This window comes from Erithacus rubecula (assembly GCF_903797595.1).
Source record: "Erithacus rubecula genome assembly, chromosome: 9".
Classification (NCBI taxonomy): Eukaryota; Metazoa; Chordata; class Aves; order Passeriformes; family Muscicapidae; genus Erithacus; species Erithacus rubecula.
The window spans coordinates 5,975,349-5,998,192 of record NC_136660.1 but is presented as its reverse complement, the minus strand read 5'-3'; the positions used below and the strand labels follow the sequence as shown (position 1 = coordinate 5,998,192).

General features: G+C 44.4%; 1 protein-coding gene across 5 annotated transcripts in view; it reads left to right on the top strand.

Annotated features, from left to right (window-relative positions):
- Positions 1 to 168: 168 nt before the first annotated feature.
- The window catches only part of ARID5B (AT-rich interaction domain 5B), a 113,121-nt gene continuing 90,445 nt past the window's right edge, over positions 169 to 22,844 (top strand). For 2 of the 5 annotated variants that reach the window (XM_079312722.1, XM_079312720.1), the window contains exons 1-3: positions 169 to 307; positions 475 to 735; positions 13,372 to 13,597. In XM_079312722.1, the coding sequence (XP_079168848.1) occupies positions 287 to 307; positions 475 to 735; positions 13,372 to 13,597 (508 nt within the window). In that variant the 5' untranslated portion in view covers positions 169 to 286. Of the gene's footprint in view, positions 308 to 374; positions 736 to 13,371; positions 13,598 to 22,844 lie in introns of those variants that run through there. The other 3 variants (XM_079312723.1, XM_079312719.1, XM_079312721.1) reach the window with 3 other exon arrangements.

Below are 22,844 nucleotides of genomic sequence, written 5' to 3'. Positions count from 1 at the left end.
TTGCCGGGCCGGGGAGGGCGTCGGGGGGCCCGGCCGGCGTCGGGTGGCGCCGGCGGCGGGACGCGGCAGGGCGGCGGCGGGGCGGCGGAGCGGGGGGCGGGTGGCGAGGGGGGGCGTCACCACGCGCGGCGGGGCGGGAGGCGGCGGCGGCGGCGGGGCGGCGCGGGGGCGGCGGCGGCGGGGGGCGGCGGGCGGCGGGGCCGGCTTCGCCCTGCCAGGACCTGCCGGGCTCCATTCACGCCAACAAGTTTGGGAGAATGTTGAGTTCAATCGCGCCGGAGCCGCGATGGAGCGCAGCGCACTGCAGGTACCGCGCCGCCCCGCGCCCCCGCCCCGCCCCGCGCCCCCCGCCGCCGCGGAGCCCCCTCCCTCTCTCCCGCGCTCCCCTCCCGCCGCCCTCTTCCTCCTCCTGCTCCTGCGCGGCGCGGCGCGGAGCCGGCGCTGATGCCGCTGCCGTGTTGTTGTTCCCCGCAGTGGGTCGGCGCCCCGTGCGGCTCGCACGGCCCCTACGTCTTCTACAGGGCGTTCCGCTTCCAGCGCCGCGGCGGCGGCCGGGCGCGGGTCCTCTCCCTCGGCGACTTCTTCTTCGTGCGGTGCCGCGCGGAGGAGCCCGCCTGCATCGCGGAGCTGCAGCTGCTCTGGGAGGAGCGCACCAGCCGGCAACTTCTCTCCAGCGCCAAACTTTATTTTCTCCCCGAGGACACCCCCCAGGGCAGGACCAGTGACCATGGCGAGGTGGTAAACGCGGCGCCGGCTCCCCCTTCCCCCGCGCCCGTCCCCACCTGCATGCCCGGGTTCGGCTCCCCCCTCTCCTGGCGTCCCCCAGCTGCGTCCCCCTCCCCGCCGTGCGTGGCGGGGCAGCGCGGAGGGGCCGCGCCGTCGGGGCGCACCGGTGCGCGCGGACCGGGAACTTGTGCGGGCGGGGGGACGGGGGGAGGGGGTCGTGGTGCGGGGCGGCCCCGGCCCGGCGGGCAGCGGAGTGTGTGCAGGGCTCGCCCTGCCCTTCTCCTGCTTCCTTAACAAAAATTAAAAACGCAAAAAAAATCTCCGAAAACAAAACACGCGGAAAAGCGGAGGAAAAAAAAAAAAACACCACGTTGGGGGCATTTCGATATTGTTCGGAGCTTTTTTTAAGTATTCGATATATTTAAGAGGGCGGAAATTACGAAATGGAGGCAGAGGGAGATCAAACGCGCTCTTGCTGGCAGGGACGTGTTGAATAAAGTGATAAATGACAGGTACGGGAATAATACATTCAAATAACTTGCAGATATGCCTGGGCGTATTTCGGAGCTGGCGCGCTCCCGGCGCAAAGGCGCTGCGCGCCGGCACCCTCCGCGCAGCCCGGGATGGGGCCGCGCAGCCCCGCACCGCCCCGCCCCAGCCCCGAGCCCTCCCGCTACACGCTTCGCAAATCCATTGCTTCAGTCTGTAGTCCGGGTGGGGGACCCAGGCAGGGGGCTAAGGGGATGGCGAGGGTCCCCGAGAGGGGCTGGAGAGCGGGCGGGAGGTTAGCGAGATGTTTTGGGGGAACTTCTGTTGGAGATGCCGGGGGGTGGGTTCAAGGAGGGGTTGTTTTCGGAGGCACGCGTGGCTGTAGGTGCCGGCGTAGCCGTGTACTCGCACACGAGCGTACGCAGCCCAAACGCATTTTAGAGCCATCTTCGCTCGCTGCCACCTCTTCACTTTAATTTTCTGTGCGTGCCGCTGAGATAAGGGAGCCTTTTCCTAAGAATCAGGGAGATGGCAGTGAGCAATGGATGCTCTGAAATTGCCCGTGGTGCCTATTTAAAACTGTGCCTCTGCGTGTCTTGTGTGTGTGTGTAAAATGAAAGGTATTTGGAAGGGAGGGGGATGGGGAAAGGGACACAAATCATTTTAATACGCCTTAATGATCAGCTCATGTTACTGTGGTAGGAACATCAGAGAAAATTAATCCTACCATTACGACTAAAACACTGCTCCGGTACGAGGGTTCTCAACTGCATATACCTTCCTAATAATATGCACAATTTTATTTATTTTTGCATGTAAACACCGCTAGTAATTAGCTGTGTGATTATACTTGTACATTTCATTGCGGCTTTAACTGATGTCATTCTGCATTATTCAACCATATGAAAACAATTTTCAATTAAGATAATGGCACGCCTTGAAATTATGCAAATGCTGATCGTATTGTGCAGAATAATTATGACGAATGTAAAGCAGGTAAAAAGTTTCCTAATGCAGTTGTGTTTTACACCCTGGTGATGTCATTTCCCCTCTGGCCTAAGTTAGTCATTCATTAGCAGAGTAGCAGCAGCAGCAACAGCAACAGCTCTGAGTGATACTTCTCTGGCAGGGAGCCTACAGAAACCGGCACTGAGAGCCAGGGCCTAGAGAGGGCAACATAACACTCCCATTAAGAAATGTACTTTGTTTTCACTTACTCCATTATCTTGTTTATAGACATAGGAATGATTTTTTTAATGATCGATTTTTAATAGTTTGAAGCAATCCGAACAGAGCTTGGGGATGTGCAGGCAGCAGAGAGACAAAAGGCTGGGTGCTGCCTGGATGGGGGTAACTGCTCTCGTTGGGGTGCAGGGGCAGCTGTTTTCCCTTGGCACCCCAAGGTCCCAGTCCCTTCAGTGAATGACATTCATATTGGTCCCCAAAGGGGCAGCACGACCTCTGGGGTCATAGGGCTTCCTAACTCTGGACTGAGCTCCTTCTGCAGGAGGAGATGTGGCTCTCAAGTCAGATGTGGCTTATAGCCGTCAGAGAGGACCTGATTTGAGGTGTGGGACTACTCACGGGATAAAATACCTTGTCTCTGCATTCAGAAAGGAGGGATGGAATGAGCCAGTGCTTAAGCACGTATTGAAAATCTGCGGTGTCCGAGGCAAAGGGTGACAAGGGACACTGGCTGTCACTGAAATTGTTGGTGAGGGGAGCAAGTGGCTGAATCACAAGCTTGTGATCAAGCCCACCAGAGATTTAGGCACAGTCTCCAGCAGCTACCTGCACTAGCAGCGTGATTAATAGAAGCAGCTGGCTGCCTGTTTTCTGTAATAGCAGCACTGACACTATGACAATATTCAGTTAGTGGCTGTGAGGAGGGAGGAGAAGCAAGAAGGGATGTAATGCTTCTGTTACTGAGAAATTTCTAATGGCATATTTTATTTGATGGCCAAATGTTCGAGCTAATCAGCAATAAGTGTAAATATAAAGTCTTTTTATAGCTAGCTGAATTCATCATCCAGATTTAAGTATAACCCTGACTGCTGCTAAAACCAGATGTTTCCATGCACTGCCCAGATCCAGGGAAGGTTCAAGCCCTGGTGTGCCTCCACTTCAGTACCCTTCTCTCTACCTAAGGCTCAGCATCCTCATCACCACAGCGAAGAAACTCCCTTTCAATGCCAGAGATTGTTTCTCAGGCGGTCTCAGTGGATGGTGAATGTGGAACAGGGTTGCTGACATGCAGCAGGTATGGGTGCTCCTGACCCTGATGCTCATTGCATCCCAGGGAGGCTTGTATGGAGAGGCTGGGACCAGCTCTGTCATCACGCTCAGACCAGGGGGTCTTGCTGCACAGGAACAGTAGAGACGCTTTTCTAAGAGCAACAGGGCCTGTTAGGCTACTGTTAAGTGAACTAGAACAGTTTTGTGCTACTTCACTGAAAACTTTGTTGCTGCTTTTAAAACACAGTGGCCTGAGCAAGCTGCTCACCATGAAGCCCAGACACTGCAGCAGGTGCAACACTGGCCAGAGAGTGAGAGCAGCCTTTTCTCTCTTCCCTCCAGCAGAAAGTGATTCTCCTTCATTCCTGCAGGGCCCTTGCCAAAAAAGTTTTTTGCTGGAGGAAGTCACCACCTTGCCTTGACTTTTCTCATTTACTTTGGTCTGGTGCAGTCCCCTGTGTCATGTTCTGCATGGGAGGAAGACCTCCTTGATGGCAGCTGCCTCTCACAGGGGTCAGAACAGCATATGTAGAGGCTTATGAAGATCCAGAGGGAGTGTCTTTAAGGGCATCCCATTGTCATTAAAACAGTCTCATGGGGGCACATGTGGAAGGCGGGCCCCCAGTTTTGCTGGCACCCAAGTCTGAGAAGCTGTGTGTTGTCAGAAAGCGCCTGCCCAGTCCCCACAGGAGCAGTGCTCTGCTCCTGTGGCATTCAGGGGGCATGAGGTGGGCTCACCCTCCAGCCCACAGGGTCTTGGCCAAGCCTTCCTCCAGTTCATTTGCTGCTCTCTGCTCCAAGGAGGGTTGTGGGGCTGTGGAATGACTGACCTTTGCAAAAGCAGTTGTAGAGCAAAATGCTTGTTAGTGCCTTGTGCTTTCATGTTTTTAAAGGTGTTGGCATTAATTAGAGTAGGCATAAAAATATATCTCAAAGCTGATACTCATTAAATCTAGGGATGGTATTTGATGTGATTCCTAAAAAACACTAAACAAGCAACTAACTCATTTTTCATGGTATGACATCCCCTGCATTGCCCTGCATCGTGGTGAGTGCTGCTTCCATTGAGGCTTGACTGTCAGTGGGGATCTGCCTTTGGTTCATTCAGCAGCAGCAAAGTTTACTACAAACTCATGTTGATTTCATATCTTCTCCCAAACTGGGGATCTGATGCAATGCTTTTCGCCTTGCAAATAATCCTTACTCATGCAAGTAATTTACATGAGTGAGCGTTGCTCACACAGAGGAGAGGGGAGAGCTAGTTTCCTGTAATTATTTCCCTAGAAGTATTTTGCATTTTCAGACTAATTGGGGGAGAGGGAAAAAAAGAAGTCACTCCATAAATGTGCGCCATTTATAATTGCAGAAGAGATTCTTCTAGAAAGGGAGTCAATGCTTTTGTTCTCTCTTCATTACAGGATAGATGCTGACAGCATCCCTCGAAAGCCTGGTTAATTTTGTAGGGGCTCACCACTTGTGGGGGTTCTACCCTAGTGCATGAAGGCTGGCCCGTGCACGGTGTCTTATATCAGCAGTGCTTTATTGTCACTCTCCCTAGAAAAATAGGCTACTCCCTTTTTACAGTACTAGATTTGGGGTTTTTTTGTCAATGCAGAAATTTGTACACTCTTATTTGAAATGAGAATAGCCCCGTTTTAGTCTCCACAGCTCGTATCTGTCAACACTGGTAATGGCAACACATTTCAAACATGCAGATCATGATTATTAAAGGGTGCTTTAAAAATCATGCTAATAGCATCAATCTCCAATGTACACTTGCTCAAATTAATTCCGCTTTGGAAATCAGGCGCACTGTAATAGCAGTGTTAGAGAAATGGCATTTGTCATAAAATATCGTGGGTTTGGTAATTGCATATCTACTCTGTATATTTTTATCTCCTTCGCCACTAGTAGCATATGCTGGCAGAGGAAGGAGAGGGCAATGATATTACTCACAGAAGCCCTACATGTTGCTAGCCATTAGCCAGCAACCTGGAATATCTGGTCATTTCAGGCAGATCCCTTTAAAAAAAAACAGTAACTTTTCATTTTATTTCCTTTCTTCTTTTCCTCCCCTTCCCTGTGCATTCAGACTGTAAAATACACCCACTGCTTTCCAGAGTTGCTGTTCCCAGTCTGATCAGTGGCACTAAACATTAAACTCTTGTCTTTGGAGAATAATAGGTCTCACATGGTACACCCTCAAGCATGTTGAGATACTGTGCAGGCTGGAAAATAAAAATGTTCTAATTGTGTCTTTTAAATAAGCATAGGAGTGAATTAATTAGACTATATTTTGTCTTTAGTTGCTTAGTTACACAATAGTATTCCTAAGCGCAAGTAAGATAAATTGGCTCTTTTTGTGCTGCTTGTCCCTTAATCATAATTACTGTATTGCTCAGGAGAGTAACGCATACATAGATTTTGCATTTTTAATAATATTCAAACAATATGTGAATGATATAGAAAGTATGTTCTGATTCACGCTCTTGTATGCTTTTATTCGGAAAGAAGTTCTACTGCTATGGGAGCAATATTTGCATTAGTTGCTCAGAGATGTAGTTCTGGGAAATACATAATTGAAATATTCTTGCAATGCTTGTTCTGGCCCTTTCATTCGCATTCAAAATAACAATGCCTTAAGTCTCTGAACAGTCATCCACTCTTGATTTAAGAGCTTTTTTTCTTTGTGTGCATGTGTATGTTTGTGCGTGTGCAGTGTGGGTTCACACCCAGCATTAACCCTGCACAGCCTAGACACTCGCGTGATTCCTAGTGTTGTATCAAGTTGAGCTTTTTATTTGTAGCTAAAATGCAGTCAGAAGGTCAGATGAACATCGGCATTTTATGGCATTAATCCAGTGACCTTAATGCTTGGCAGGCATCCATGTTTCTATGCGAAGGTGCCAGGGTTATAGATAATAAAAGAGTTTGTTTTCATTTTCTGGATATTTTAATCTTTCTTTGCAAAGCGTAGCCTTGGATTTGGGAGGCTTGGGGCTACTCCCAGGGGCCAAAACTTTAATGTCTTACTGGGTTGTTGAAGGTTAGCTGCTAATGATGGGCAGATTGATACAGATACTGAACAATGGAAGGTTCTGGCAAGAAACCCCCTAGACATGCTCAGTGGATGTATGTGAAAATTGGCTCCATTGTTCTGCTGTATGAAAAGCAAGTAAATTATTTACAGATATTTGCTAATTAAAGCACATATTGTTTTACCAGCACAATAGAACACAATATAACAAAAGACAAAAAGAATAAGCTTGCATAATTTAAACCTGCTAATGCCATGTACTCCTTGTTAAAAAATATAATTATGTAATCTATGAGGAAAGCTTCTCGTACTGTAACTGTAGTAGGCAAAATTAGGAATGAATTGCTTGTCAACTTGCCTAAACTGAATCAGCTCTTTGAGATCTGTGAGCTATCTGATGGGAAAACATTTTGACTGAAGCCTATTTTCTGTTTGGTCAGAACTTCTATCTGCAATGACAGATATAAATTCAATTTGAACCTCTGGCTGGAAGTGGGAGGAGGGAGAAAAAAACCACCCCGGTCACAAAGCAGGAGGCTCACAGTAGAAATGTCATGTCTAACTGCTCATAGCTGTCTCTGAGCACCCCATCTCCACCCTACTTCTGGCCCCCATGTACCCCATCCTACAGAGACGTAGTGGTTCTGCCCCAGGTTGTTTTGTGTCTCTCGCTTTGGAATTACTGAGTCATGTGGAAAATGCTGCTTGCTAATACAAGGCAAAGCAAAAACCGTAGGACTTCACATGCTTCAGCCATGTACTTTAACTTGGGTTTTCTCTTGGTTTTGGACCCTGGTGGAAGGGATGAGCACATCAGTGTCAGTTTCAGACAGCTCTGTGCAGCTGTGCTTGGGCTGGGGAACTACCTGTCACCTGAATTTAACAAGATCATTATAACCCTTTACAGTAATTAGGAAAGGATTAACAGATGAAAGGTTCTGCCTTGGCCTCTTTAAAATTCTCTGGTGTGCCAGGTAAATTCCCGATCTATGCATTTCCCTTCTCGAGGCTCTCCCCATAGGTTCATGGGTGGAAAGCAGTGGTCTCTGTAGGTCCCTGTGCGTAGGCACCTCCAGGGAGCAGGTTCAGACCCCAGTGGTTAGCTGTGCTCCACAAATCCTTTGGGACACCTCTGTCTGCCCTAGGCTAGTGGATGTGTGAGGAGATGGCACCAAACGAGGCACTCTGAGCTGGGTCAGGGGAAAGAAAGCAGCCCCTGCCTATGCCGAGCTATGGAGCCTCTTGTGAGGCTTCCCTGTCATTCAGTGATCCCACCTGCAGAACAGGAGGAGCAGTTCCCACCTGGCAGAGCTGTGCCCTGGTCCCCAGGTCTGCAGCATGCTTACAAGGGCTCTGCTAGAAGAACAGAGGAGTGTATGGCAGGAGAGTCCTTCGTGTGCCCTGTAAGGGAGGCTGGACAGGGCACAACCCAGAGCCAGGCCTTTTCCATGACATCGCCAGTTTTTTAGCCAGTTTGTGGTCCTGTACAAACTGGCTAAAAGTTTGTGTATATTCCCAGCCCACCAGCAGCAGCAGGGAGACAGGACCTTTTTACTCTAGAGGAGGTCTCTGAGAACAAATCGGTCCTGTACAAGCACTGTCTGCCTCTTTAGAGCTGAATATGGTCCCTGAAAGAAATGCTGCTTTATGGAGATGCTTCTCGAGTTAAGGTTCTTGAATGACTTTGGGTGAATGGGTTAGGACTGGTTTTTTTACCTGGTTTCTGCTGCTGTCCCAGAGCCCTGATAGTATCTGTGTGGCAGAGAAGAGCTCTGGACTAAAGACTGTGATCAGGACCTTTTGTTTTGACTGTGCTGTCAAATAAAGCTGATGGTACTTCCCTCAAACATACAGGTAAATGCCTTCCTAAGGGAGCTGTGCTTATGGGCAGCAAGCCCCCTCCTTCCCTTCTGCATGCCTGCCACATGACCTCCTGCTCCTCGAAGGGGTCTGGGGCAGAGAATGGGATTCCTGAACAGAGAACTGTCTTTTACATACACGTGGTACAAGAAGGTCTCTTTCACTTAAATTGCAAAAACCCTGAAATATACATGGATGTAAAACCAGCCCAGAATAAGTGATGTCTTTATGCCCAATGAAATAACAGTTCTGTTATCTGCAGTGAATGCAGTCCCATAAGAGTCACACTGTATGTTTTGCTCCTATGGATGATTGTGTTTTCATCAGCAATGTACTGGGTTGTAAAATATGCATCCCCAGCTATCTACTGTGCTAAAGATTTCAGGGAAAAGGCTTGAAGATGTTTTCTAATGCAAATCATACTGGTCAGATAAATGACGTGCAGTGTCTCCTGTAATTATCAGCAAGAGTTTTTACAGTACATCTCCTGTTTCTCTCTGGGTCACATATTTGATGTTAGGAGACAGCCAGGCAGGTGTTTGACTTGCTCATGCGCACCAGAATTCCTTAAATGACCTCTGCAGATACTGTAGTGAAAGCAGTCTTAGCACATCAAATTTTTGAGATATCTCAGTTACTGTAATTCTTTTAAGGCTACCTCAATGTCTGTAAAATATAAATCTTTCCTAGTTATTGGCAAAGAAAAAGGAGTTGTGATGTACCGTATGCAGGTGTGAAATCAAGATGTACAGTGTCCCTGTACTGCAGTGACTCCCTGCTTTGTAAGAGTTAATATTTCTTCTAAAAAATAATTATCTGCTTTAAACTATTATAACTACCTGACCTGTTTCCCTGAATATAAGTATTTCAACCATCTGCTGAGTCAGGCAATATAGCATTCTGTGCTTTCATAAGGCTGTGATGGTTGCTTAGACAACAGTGACATAATATTTAAGCTTAATGGCTCTTGAGAAGATGCTGTCCTCTTCTCCCTGGATGACTTCTCTGGAAATGCAAATCCAATATGCTCTTAAAAAACCAAGAGACAGATGAGAAGGTTTTGTGTCACCATCTTTCTTAACCATCTCCCCATTTTCTACTTGATAGGTGAAAGAATTGTATTTTTCTTAGAAGTCTTGTAAGACGTGCTAAAATTACAGGCTGACTAGATAACCATTTTTATAGGAGCAGCTAAAAAAGTGCCTCTTTCTATAGTCAGTGGGTTTTTTTATATTTAGCAGTGTTGTGGCTGACACCATTGGTCCATTGGACCACTGACTAATTGGTCAGGTCCGCTTTAATAATCTTATTCCTGAGAAGAGTTGAAATCTCTGCTAGTTGTTTTCCCGTCTTGCTGTAGCAGGAGAAAAATGATAATTAAAGACTTAACTGTGCAATGGAGACCTCATAAACATATCACTTCAGAGCTAATACACGATGAGTTGATTTTGTATAGATAGAGATATATATGCACTGTTTGCGACGTGGGTGGCTTTTCATGTTTACACAGAGATATAATTATGGATGACATGAAGGTTATACAGCAGATTTCTTTAATCTTCTAAAGGTTTGTTAGTCATGTGTCACCATGTACCTGGTTTTTATTATTTCAACATCTGTATTCCTTTGTCATCTTGTTGAAGGGGTTTCTCTGGAAGGGCTGCAGCAGTGGTTGATACCAAATGGGTGCAGGGGCTTCTGTGGGAGGCAGAGCTCTGCAGGTCCCAGAGCAACTTTTGTTGTGCCACAGGGCTTAACCAAAAAGGAGAAGGACTCTTTTGTCATCTGCTGCTCAAAAAATTCCCCCCAAACACCACAGTAGTTTGGGGCTGAGTGCTGGGAAAAGTTGCTTGAGAATGTGTGAAAGCTTGGCAGGGCACATTGAAATTCCAGAGCTGGTGAGATAGTTGGGTGACCTCTGTTTGGGTGCTGTGGTGGGAGATGACTTCTTTTGTCAGCAGACTGCCAAGATGTGGGGAAGACTGTCCTGCTGGAGCTGCCCGTGCCTGAGGCTCCTCAGAAGGCAGAGACTGGAGCCACCTGCCTTGCCTTGCTGGGTGACAGTGTTTGCATGGTGAGGCAGCAGTGTAGAAATGCCCCTGCAGAGGTAGTCCCTCACTGGTGACATCCAAATTGGCAGAGGAGGACTGCAGTCTAATCTGCAGTATTTGAGGAGTATTTGAGGAGTTGGGAAGAATGTGGACAATTCTGTGTGAATTGGGTCAAAAGTGGGTGGTGAGGAGCGGGAGCAGGTCTGTCCAGTCCTGCTGTGTGACAGACAGGGTGACCCAAGGCAAGCTCTGAAACGGTTTAGGTAATTTTTCCATTTCCCACCTAAAAGTGAACTAGGCCACGTTTCCCTGGTGCTGCCGTGGTGATTGCTGGCAGAACAAGGGAAGGACAGGAATTTGGGGACCGGCTTGGAGCCCTTTGGGGACACAGCTGGTGTGGAGGTGACTAGTGGCCCTGACAATCAGCTGTGGAGGAGGTTTAGCCCAGAGCCCTCGTCACAGCACAGGGACAGCGTGGATTCCTGTATTTTGTATTTGTGCTGGGCTGCTCCCTGGTGCCATCCTGGGCACCCCTTTGTACTCTGTGGGTGTGCTTGGAGCCCTGGTGGCATTTTGCAGCGGGCTGGGGAGTGGCACAGTGTGGGCTTTTTGCTGTGTCTTTCCCTGGTCCCTCACACCAGCGTGGGGGTGCAGAACACCCCATGTTCCTGTGGCTGCATGTGCTGCTGCCACAGGAGACTCATGGCTGAGGTGTGCTTTCCCCAGCTCCCCAAAAGGTCCCCTGCTCCTGCCTGGACAGAGCACACCAGTATTGCTTCACTTTTGGTACAGTAGCCTTTTTTTTTTTTGTTTGTTTGGGTTTGTTGGGTTTTTTTTTGTTTTTTTTTTGTTTTAATTTGGGGTTTTTTCCTTCTGTGGACACATCCTGTGCATGTGTGCGAAGGTTGTATTCTCAAAAACAAGTTTATTCATTGATGATGTAATAGTGATTGTACTTTTCTTTTGGTTAATAAATTGTCTGCTCAGCTTACTTTGTATGCCAGCCAAAATTAGTCATACCAGTTCTTGGAAAGGATATGAAGAAACTAGTAATTGAAATCATAATAATTTGATCATGAGAGCTATTTGGAAAATAATATTTTAACCAGAAGCATGTCTGATCTCCAAGTCAGGTTTTTGCTTGGGGTTTTTTGGTGATTTTGTTTGTTTGTTTATTTTGGTGGTGGAAGTGTTTTTGTTTGGAGGGGATTGCTTTTTAACTGCTGCAAAGTAGATTTCTCTGGTATGGAATATTAGTAATTGTGTAGTAGCTGGTGATGGTATTCAACATCCTAAGAGAGGACTTCATCCAGAAATTGCAGAGACTGTTTGCAGGCAGGCTGATATTTATATATATATGTATTTTTTTTTCCATCCTGACATTTAATAATCACCATGTAATAGGTATAAAATGCATAGCAACTACAGCTTTTTTATTTCAAGTGGATGGTGCAGTGAAATTGGGTGAAACCATCCATTGAAATTGTACTTTGTAGTACCCAGTTCTTGTTTACAAAGTATTGCTGTTTGTCATAAACAGAGATTTAAAGCATCACTGTTATTGTTTGTTGTTTGGTGCAGGCTCTTATACTGTGCAGCAATAAAGGAAAAGATTTTATTACAGGCTTGCTTAGCATATAAACATGCTGTTCACTTCTGATCATATATTTGTTATTGCACTAAATGTAATGAAGGTGCCTGCTTATTAAACAGTTTTGTATTATATAAGGAAGAGTGGAATGTCAGATCTGGTTTTTTACTAGAATTACTTCAGGTTTTGTACTGCATGCAACTTGTCACAATAAAGCTTTTTTTTTTTTTTTTTTCCATTGAGCAGTATTTTATTTCCTGAGGAATGTGTTCAGTGGACAAAAAAAACCCCACACAGAATCAATTGTGCTTTTCCCTTTGCTTAATAACTCAAAGAATTCCTCTCCCCTTTGCAAATACTTAGGTTTATTTGAGAGAAATTTCTGGTTATTTCTGGAGGATTCTGGTTAATTTATTTCAAGAATCTGTAACCTTATTTAGTGTTAGAAGTGTGCAGGGTGCGGTGTACAGCCAGCTCTTGTTACAACATAAATTATTTCTACTGTTTTAACAAAAAAATCTGGAGTGTATCTTGCTGGATATGTATGTTTATTTGCTTATTTTTGAGGCTTTCTTGATCCCTGCACACTGGAGTCAGCTGTAAAATATTCTGCTTATTCATCATGACTGAGAGGAGTTGATTGTTTCCTGGAAGGTTAAAATCCACCAATTAGGACTGTTTAATTTGAATGTATGTTCTGGAGGCTAAACTAAGTTTAAGTGCTCTTCTTAAAATATATGTTTTAGAGGGGGAAAAAAATTACTTTTCTGATCTTAAAAAAGGTTTTAAGAAACATGAGAATGTGCAAGTTTCTTTTGGTGGGAAGCACATTTATGTAGTATTTCTTTTGGGATTACATCACAGTTTTATTTAATTTTAAGGACAAAAGTTAAATTCAATATTTGTATATAAGCCAAGGGAAAATGTACCATAAACATAGGAATTTTCTGGTGAGTCAGAGTTCCAAGAATCTGAGATTTACTTAGTCCATTTATTTCAGGACTAACTATAACCATTAGTCATCCAGCCATGAATTTTTACATTTGCAGCTAATTGCACCTAAAAAGCAAACTTTCCCTCAAGGCTTTGGGTTATACAGAATGTGTTTTGGCAACCTGCATTTTAAATGCCTTTTAGGATCATTGCCCTGGTCCTAGAAATTGTCTTTAGATCATGTATATTTGCTTCAAGTAAACAACTAATATTTCCACTTAGGTGGCAGAAGGAATATATTAAGCTCTAGATATTCTGTGATACAGAAAAATTACTCAGCCTGAAGCAAGATAGGCTTTTGCAGGAGTCAGTGCAGGATATTACTGGTTTCTCAGTCATCAGGGAGCCCAGAGTGACATGTTGTATTCTCATCTGATCACTTCTTGCAGGATGAAGTTATTGCTGTTTCAGAAAAAGTTACTGTGAAGCTCGAGGACTTGGCAAAATGGGCACAGTCCGATTTTTCCAAGTGGAAGTGTGGTTTCCGGGCTGAGCCGGTCCAGCCCATGGATGTGGGGAAGAACGGGCAGAAAGATGCCTTGACAAGATACAGACAATCCACACTGAACAGTGGCTTGAACTTCAAAGATATTCTGAAGGAAAAGGCTGAGCTTGGTGAGTATCCCTTACTTCCTCTTGTGGTAGAGTATCTTTTGAAGACGGGTAGCCTGATCCTGCCGTGCTATTGCAGGTTCCCAAGGTATGTCTGAGCCTGGGGTAGAGGTGTGGCAATGAGATACCTGTGTGGGATGAGTGATGGTAGTGAGCTCATCTCGAGCTCCTTGCAGACTGGCGTGGGGGTGATGCTGTGATACCTGTCTGTATGGCCCCGAGCACCACACCAAACCCTGAAGATGCGCGTACGAGTAACTGTCAGGCTCCAATAATACAGACTCTCCCTGGGGCTCTGCAGGCTGGGGGATCAGGTCAGAGCTGTACACTGTGGGGAGAAGAGGCTGACTTGTCTTCCTGAGGCCTCCAGTGACAGGCAGGGGTGAGCAGAGGTCTTTCACTTCTCGTGCCCCATCTTCCAGAGGCTCACAGATGCTCTTGGTGCTTGCCCTGACTCTGTACGGTTGGCTCTGTGTCTCATTCAGCAGGGATGTGTCCCTTCCATGGTGTTTCCTTGTCAGCTAAGTGTTGCTATACTGTTATCTCCACACATAGACCTGTGCTTTCTTCCCCTGTTGGTTTTGGATGGTTGCAGACAGGCTTGCAGCCGTGGAGCTGCTTTGTTGCACTTGCACCTCTGGTACCTGTGGTGGGTGCCCAGGTCCAAGGGAGATGGGTCTCCTGTTGGTAAACGTGCCTGTTTGTGCTATTAGGACTTTGGATGTGTAACAGCTGTTAGACATTATGCACTTTGAAGTGCATATCAGAGACATTTCTCTCTTCTGCCAAGTTTTTAATAAAAATTCCATGTTTGAAAAGCATCAAGTTTAGGCCATAATGTGTGAAAAGGTAAGAAATTAAAAGCTAAGCCTGATGCATTTGAGGACATGCTTTTCTATCTACGTGAACAGGAGTGCAGGGCCAAGTTTAGTTTTGCAGTGTTGTGACTGAGTTGACATTGAAGCCAAGCTCCATGAGCTGAAGATCTGTCTTGGAAGATTTATCTTCTGCATCTGATTTTTCTGATCTTATCAAATGGTGAAGTTATTTTGTCAATCTCACATTTCACCATTATCTATGTAGATTGGAAGATTAGAGTGCAATTGGAAGTTGATTTTACTTTTCGTTGCATGTCCAGGGAAAAAATAAGCCATGCAATTCTTTCTTTTTTGCTTTTCTCTGTGGTTTCTTCTAGTTGATTATTGCAGGCAGTAATTTTCTCTGCTATTGCCCTGGTATCTTCTTTATGCACTACATTTATTTGCATTTGTTTGTTGTATCAGAAGAATCTTAATGTTTTTCAGACAGAACTTTTGTGTGCTGTTTTCCTGTTTTTGTTTTCAACAAACAAAAAAACCCCTTGTGGTAAGTTGTGAAATTGCTGTTATCTACCCTAGGAGTCAGAGAAAATTGTCTTTATAAAGCCTATAGCTGCATGTTAAGCCTTTTAAAGTAGGGGTTATAATGAAAATGCTCGTGGAATGCAAACTATATGGTATAATTTTGATAGCCTCACATTCTGATGTTGCTGATTTTAAGTTGGTGGGTCTGGCTTTGTTGTTGGGTTGGGGGGTTTTTTCGGTAGAAAAGGGAATTTTGGCAATTGTTTGATTATGACTGCCTTTATCTTCATAATATCTGGTGAACAGGAGTGAAGCCAAAGGTTCACAAAGACCTATAGCTGACTAGATACATTGATATAGACAATTGATTCAGCCTATTAAGGGAATCAAAGAAATTTCCTAAATCTAGTATTAAGATGATTTTTTTACCATTTGAAAAAGCCAAGACTTTAATCCTATTTTACTTTCTGGATCTGACACAAAAGCTCAGAAGAGTGATGATGTTTGAAGCTTGTGGAGCAGCCCTAGTTGGTGTCCTGTAGGCAATCCATGAGCTCTGGTGTTTGTCTCATCTCTGGCGTTTAGCACCCACGAGAGGAAGGTTTATTTCTCTCATTCTGACTGGTTGGTCAGGGTTGACATTGCTCTGAGAGTTGTGTCTGTAGCTGGAGGCAAAGGCAGGGCCATGATGTGTGGTGTCCAGGGTTTTTGAGCTGCTGGTGTTGCCTCTTCTCTGCTGCTTTACTGCCTGTTAGGACTGTGCCCACAGACCTTTCCAATATCAGTGTCTTGCTAGCAGAGCAGTGCTCAGCTGCAGTGATCAAAAGATTATTAGTGGTAATTTTTACAGCAGGTCTCCAGCACAATGGGATGGGTAGTCTTTCCTCTTAAAAGAGGGTTGTGTACTGTAAAAGGAGTGCAGTGCACTGTCACACAAAGGTCCCTCACGTGATGCTGGTGTTTAACCCTGGCTGTGGATGAGGAAATTGCTGAACCAGGTGTTGAAAAGGCCTAAATAAACAACATGATCTCCTGGACCCCTTTTTTCCTATGAAATGGCATGTTTCCATTATGGAAAAATCCTATAAAAGTGAGTAGTTTCTGCAGCTTTTCCTACTAGATGTTTTTTAATCAAGCTCTAGAAGGTAATAGGAAATTATATCCCTACCAAAGAGCTCAGAAAAGCTTTACAGAAGAAACAAAATCAGTTTTCATACACTGTCCAGGATTGGTGAGGAGTGAAATAACCCGGATGAAAACATGGCTGATACAGAACCAGAGAAGTGTCACTGTGCAAACATACTTAATTAAACACATTGCTGCTGGGAGCAGGGCAGCTTCAAACAACAGCCAGGCAAAGTGAGGCCTTGTGTGAGCAGTGGGCACTCTGTGCCATGGGTTCAGTGGCATTTGCTTGGCCAAAACTAAGGCAGCACCTGGTTAATCCACAGCCTGTAGAAACTATGAACCTATAACTGAAAGTCGATCCTAATTCAAAAAAGGTAGTTCTGTCTCCTTTTTTGTTCCCCCTTTCTTCACTTTTTCTCTTTTTTTTTTTTTTTTTCTTCTTTCTTTTCTCTTTGCCTTTCATTTCTGCAGAAACTGTTTGGGTTTTTTTCTGTAAAATGCTAGGTTTTTTTATCACTAGTGAATTATGCAGAACTTTTCCTTTGGACTGTATTAAATAAAAGATCTCGCAATAGCATTTTTTGCGTGAGCTTCATTTCAGCCTGAAAAATGATTTTTAAGAATTATTTCTTTCTGCCTGTTGAGATATTTATGTTATACGTTCTGTCCCTTTCTGCAAATATGTCAATACTGAATGCTAGCAGTTTATGTCTTAAGACTATTTATAGCTCTCTGAATATTTCTTTCAAATGTTGAGGAAAAATAAAGAGTAACAACAATGCAGCATATAAAAATAGAGTTGCTCAGGAATGTATTATTCATAATGAACATGAGAACCTGTTTTTCCAGAAGAATTGGTCTGATAAAATCATTCACTGCTGAGGTCGCTAGTTATTTATTTTTGTCTTTAGAATTATTTAGGGAATTTTTCTTTGTAATAAATGGACTTGTATACCCATATTTGGTAAACCAGTGGGAAGTCACCAAATGAGGAATTATTTCATTTTACAAAATGTTTAACAACTAAGCAATGTAAAAAGTATCGGTTAAATATGGCAAAGTTGCATATTTGTATTCCTTGGGCTATAGTTCGAAAAAATTCAAATTATTTTATATAACATTGCTTCTTACAGACTTCCTTTAAGTGAAGTATGAAAGCTGCAGTGTAAGCTTTATTGGCCTATAAATATGTCATTATAGTTGGACTACATTTATATGCTTTGGATTGTTGTTTAAGCCAAGAAAATATGTCTCTACAGGTTGACTTTTTATTGAAACCCTTTGAGGCATACAACAGAATGTATTTTAGGCCAAGGTTATTAAAACAGCATTTTCATTTTTGCAGCAGACTCATTGTCAATTATGCTGCCACAAACTGTCTGTGGATAGGCAGTTATGAATGGTTTCATCTCTAAATGTGTCTTTAGAAAAGGAAATAAAAGATAGAGGAGTCAGAACTGAAATTGAGAGTAGGGACTGAGGGAAAAATTATTGAATTCAGTGCTCACCAGCTCTGTTGGTTTGGGTTAGGCTGGGCTGTGGAGCTGCTTGGGGTTAGCCATGGCACAAATGCCCCTTGTGCCTGTGCTGGGCCAGGGGGGTGGGAGCTGCTGCCACAGCCAGGCACTCTGCAACTCTCTGTCATGGCAGAGGTCTGGGTTTGGTCCCCAGGCTGGCATTGCCACTCTTTTTATCCATCCTCTGTGAGTATTACGCCAAAATGGGTGGTTAAGGTTCCTGCACTGGCAGTGTTAGTAATGGGATGAGCAAGTTCTGGTGAACTTGAAGTGGTTTTGCTTTTTTGTTTGTTGAGGTCCAGTGAGGGGAAACCCAAAGAAAATTTAGCCATCGGTCCTGTCCTGTCTTTCATTCCCCACAATCATGCATTTGAGGGTATAAAATGTGGATCTTTGTTCCCTGTGGAACCCAGGGAAATCAGCTACTGCTCCTAGCTTAGGTGTTTATTCTAACAGTCAGGCTTTTTTAGTCTATAGGTGTTTTTCTAGCAGTTGTTTCCTGCTTCTCTTGAAGAAGCTCCTTTGAATTCTCCAGAAGAGCTTGCTGGGCAGAACTGGGTGTTGCAGGTCTGGGTCACCCTGTTGTTTTCTTGTCTTTGCCATTCTCATAATTTGCATGTCTTCACTTGGAGTTCCTTGCTGGATCTTGAGTTGCTACACAAATTGGCCAGTCTGCAGCAGATTGCAGTGAGTTTGGAAGGGTAGGCAGAGCAGGTATGAGCTGTATTTTTGGCAGGTGCCAGCTGCACAGTTACTGGCCCCAGTGGGCACTGGGCTGTTGCATTGCCCTTCCAGTTTCACTTGCCAGTGGCCTTCCAGCTGGTGTGACTTAAACAGATGAAGATTATCAAGTTATGTGTAGTCAAACTGTGACATTATCAAGACTGATAATCTGGAGCTGTAGCATGTTCAGACACTTGCTGTGATTTCTGATCTAATGCTGACTCGCCTTTTTCATTGTTTTGTCACGTGCTGCTCAGTTCAGGTTCACCTGCTTAACTTGATGCAATAATTTTCTGACCAACTAATTGTTAGCTATTTAAAGTACAGCCATTTTGCATAGTTTGTGCCTAAGTCATGCCTCTCTTCCCCTCCCATTCATTTCTGTCTTTGCCTCTTCTTGTGCCTTCCTGTCCCCATTGCCCTAGCTGAATGCCATTCTGATCTTGATAAGCTCCTGTAAGTGACCAGTTGTCCCATTTTCCCCTCTCTGCCCTTGTGCACCATATGTTGTTTTTTGTCTTGGTGAAAGTGACCTCTCGAACTCATTTTAACCAGCCCAATTGATACAGTTCTTTTGCCATAGATGAGGCTATTACTTGACTCCTCTGTTGTGCTCCATGGAGCCTGAATGGAAAAGGATGGCACCCTTGGGAAAAAAAGAGGTTTTGCCTGGCTTTTTCTTCTGTTTTGTGCAGTTTATAGCCCATGCTAGCACTACTGCAGCAGGACAAGAGCACCAGCAGGCTGTGGAGCAGGAAGCTCTGTTGGGATGACTGTTCAGAGAAGCTGTGAGGCAGGAAGGCTTCATTTGGTTCACCACCTTCTTTTGGTTTAATTACTGCTTACCTTTGGTGTTAACATGTTTGGGATCAGAGATAACCTGAGGTGCTGAGCAGACAGAGATCAATATTTGTTTTATTACGGTCAACAGTTGGTTTAACAAATACTTGTTGGCTTATTGGCTTGAGTTGTTGGCTGCCTTTTAAGTACTAAAAGATGATGCAATTGTTAAGTCCAGTGTACTTCTAATAATTCAGTCCTGGAGATGACCCTATGTTGGGTAGCATTTTGGGGCTGTCCCTCCTCAGTTGCCCCTCTTTCTTGAGCCACTGCTGCTCTCCTCTGCATCTTCTTCTGCCTCCCTGGAAGGAGGTTGGTCTGTCCTTCTTGAGGCCATGTGTTTGTCTGAGCAGTGCTGAGATGTTTTAAATGCTACTGATTTTTTTCCTTTCCCTGTGGAGAGCCTACTTCATTACTAAGGAAGTGTATGAGGGTGACAAAAACATTTTAATATGCAGCACTGACTATGGAAGCCTTTCACTCACCACTGGATTGTGTTGCACCTCATCTAATTGTGATAGGATGTGAGTATTTTGTTCTTTGAAATGTGGGAGGTATGCCAAGAAATGTGAACAGAATTCCAGGTAACTTCCCTCTTGGTAGCCCCTAACTCACAGTGGCTCTTCACCACCCACCCTGTTCCTGCAGCAGGAACAAACTAACATGATTATCAGAATTATGCTGATAGCAGTTGTCACTGTGTCAGCATTTTCAATTATGTATTGGTATGACAGGCCACTTTGCCCTTCGTGTAGAGCACAGCCATTTACAATTGCAGTTCTGGTCTATTAAGAAACGTCAGAGAAGGAATCACTGCTGCAAACCAGGAGGAGGAAGAGTTAAATGTGACTGCCTGTGAAGCTAGAGAACTGCCACACGTTCTCTTAAAGTTGAAGTTGCAGCAGTTTGCACCATCAATAAGAGTTTTGTTTCTGCCTCTGGATGCAACAGGATAGCCTACATAATTACAAAATAAGCAGATAAAAAAATAACGACCATTCACAGACAGTGTCAAAGCAGCCAGTGTGGAACAGTGTCCCTTTAAAAATGTTTGATGGCTTTTTTTATTTTTGTCTGTTTTTAGCACTGGGATTGACCTTGCCAGGCTGTGTAATAACCCACATGTGTCTGCTCTCCAGGATTTTTTCCCTTCTAGTCACTGTTGGATCTTGCATTTAATTCTTACTGACCATGGGTTTTTATTCCAGTAACTGGAAACGTGTGTGTCCTGGTGCAGTGCTGCTGTGCTCTGAACCTGACTATATCTCAGTGTATGCTTTTTTGGGGTTGGTTTTTTTTTTTTTCCTTTTTCCTTTTTCCTTTTTTTTTTTTTTTTTTAGTCATTGGTTTAGAGGATGCTGTTTTCCTCCCCAGCCTTCCCTCTATCTTCCATTCCTGCCCATATTGTTTCTGGGTCCCAGGAGGATGCAGTCTGGGATGTCTATTGTTTTGTGTTGCTGCACTTCCCTTGCCCAGCACCATGGAGGGAGGTGATCAGTGGTCTCCTCTGTGTGCCTGGTTGCTGGTTAGATGTGGTGATACCTCATAGATCACTGATGACTTTTTCCTGTATTATATCCTTTCCACACAGCCAGTTACAATTCACTGAATACTGAGATCTGTAAACCCAACTAATGTTGTGGTATATTTGGGTGGGCCCCAGGGACATCCTCTTTTTCCTGCCTGACTGCTTTCTGTGCTGTAATTCTGTGCTGCTAGAGCCCAGGACCTGGAGTTGTGCAGTCGTCTTTGACTCCCAAGTGCTCCGTTGCTCAAGCTGGAGCTCTTCATAGCAGCCCATGAATCATGCTGGCTTGTGACCTGTGCAGCCATGCTGAGATGCTCAGGCTCTTCTGTGGCTGTTGTTGATACCATGACCATATCTGGGTGTCATCTTCCAGGTAGGGAGAAGGAGAAAAGCCAGACCAAATTTATTCACAACCTCACTTCCTTGTCTTCTTGAGTTGCTCTTTATTGCTCCCATGCCCAGAAAGGCAACTAGCCCTTTGTTTATAGGCACAGTGTGATGTGTCTGGCTTCTCATTATCTGTTTTCTTAAGTATCCTAGTCCGGTTCTGGCTGTGTTGTTGCAGAAAGGCCAACACTTTTTCTCTGAGATACAATATTCATCTTCTTACAGATGATCTGTCTTGTGTCATGGGAGGTTGTCAGAGAGAGCATCCTTTTTGCATTTGAGCTTAAAGGTGGAGACTTGCTTTTTATTCCTTTCCTCTTCTTTTTGAAAAATAGTTTGGTAGGACAGAGGCACGCAGGAGCAAAAGCCGTCAGTGAATGGCCATGTCAGCATTTGTGGAGATCTCAGCAGCAGCAGGGGATGGCCCCTCAGCTTGCCAGGGTGGACCTTTGCTTGGGCAAGCAAGGAAAAGAGGGAGTTGGGAACACTGGGAAGAAAAGGAAGTTGTTGGACAAGATTGTGGGAAGGGGCTTGGCTACAGCAGCTGAGTAGCAAATGAGCCTTCCCAGCCCAGGGATCTGCTCCAGCACTGTGTATCAGCTTTGTGAGCACCAAGAGGGGCTCTGTGGGCACCTTTGCCTTTGTTAACTGAGTTTTAAGGCTCTCAGTATCAATTCTGACTGCTTTGTCCCTTTTGGTTAATTTGAGTCATGCTGGCTTGGTGATCTTTGTGTGATTAGAGCATTGATAGATGAGGGTGTTTGGGATGGGAACAGTTAAACCTAGTGTGTATATAAATTGGATTGTGGTTTATGGGAGTGGATGATAAAGAAAGCATGTATTTAAGAACTAACAGCATGAATTGTAACTTACTGAGTAGGTTTTGTATTAGAGAACCTTGTGGCATAACCTCTATTTACTTCATTTAGTAAAATCTGTACTAAGTAAAGTAAGTTCCTCCTTAATTTTGCTGCTAATATTATTTTGCTTGTAAAAATGAATCCTCAGCATGGTAAACCTTGGGTCTGTCTTGCTCTGTAACATTGTGAAGGACTAATACTTAATGGCATAAAAAAGCTTTTGTTTGTGAGACATCATGGGTATGATTTTAGCAGGAGAATATTTTAGCAGCTTGTGAAAAATCAGTGATTTTTTACATCTGCGCACTGCTGCATAGTCGAAATATGTAGAAGCTGAAATTCAAAATAAGCTTCTAGGAGAGTCCACATTTGATTTTCTTAAATATTTAAATATATGTATCATACCCTAATTTTAAGATGCCGGTTAATGACTTTATGAGCATGTTGGCAGCCAGAGCATTACATGTGGTTTGAGAAATGTGTCTGGATATGCTTGGTAAGCAGTATTGTTCTGACAGTGTACTAAAGGCCATTTTCAATTTGACTGTGCTCTACTTTGTTATGCTGTGAAAGAGAAAAATAATTCAGCAGAGCTGAATTGTGCTGCTGGCTGGAGACGCCACACTTCAGAATACAAATATTACTAGGGATAAATGAATCATTAAAAGAACAGTAGCATAAAATATCTGATGAATGGACTTCAGGAGTCTGTGCTAGAATAAATTTAGCATTCACGGACAGTACCATAATATGTGAAATAATAGTATCAGTTCTGCATTGAGATGCCAAAAACATTTATGGACCCAGAATAATTGTGAATTACAAGGCTATAAATACATAGAGGGGATTTGGTGATATCATAATAAACCATGAGAAATTCACTAGGCTAGTTTCTAATGCTACCAGAACCTTGAGATATATTTA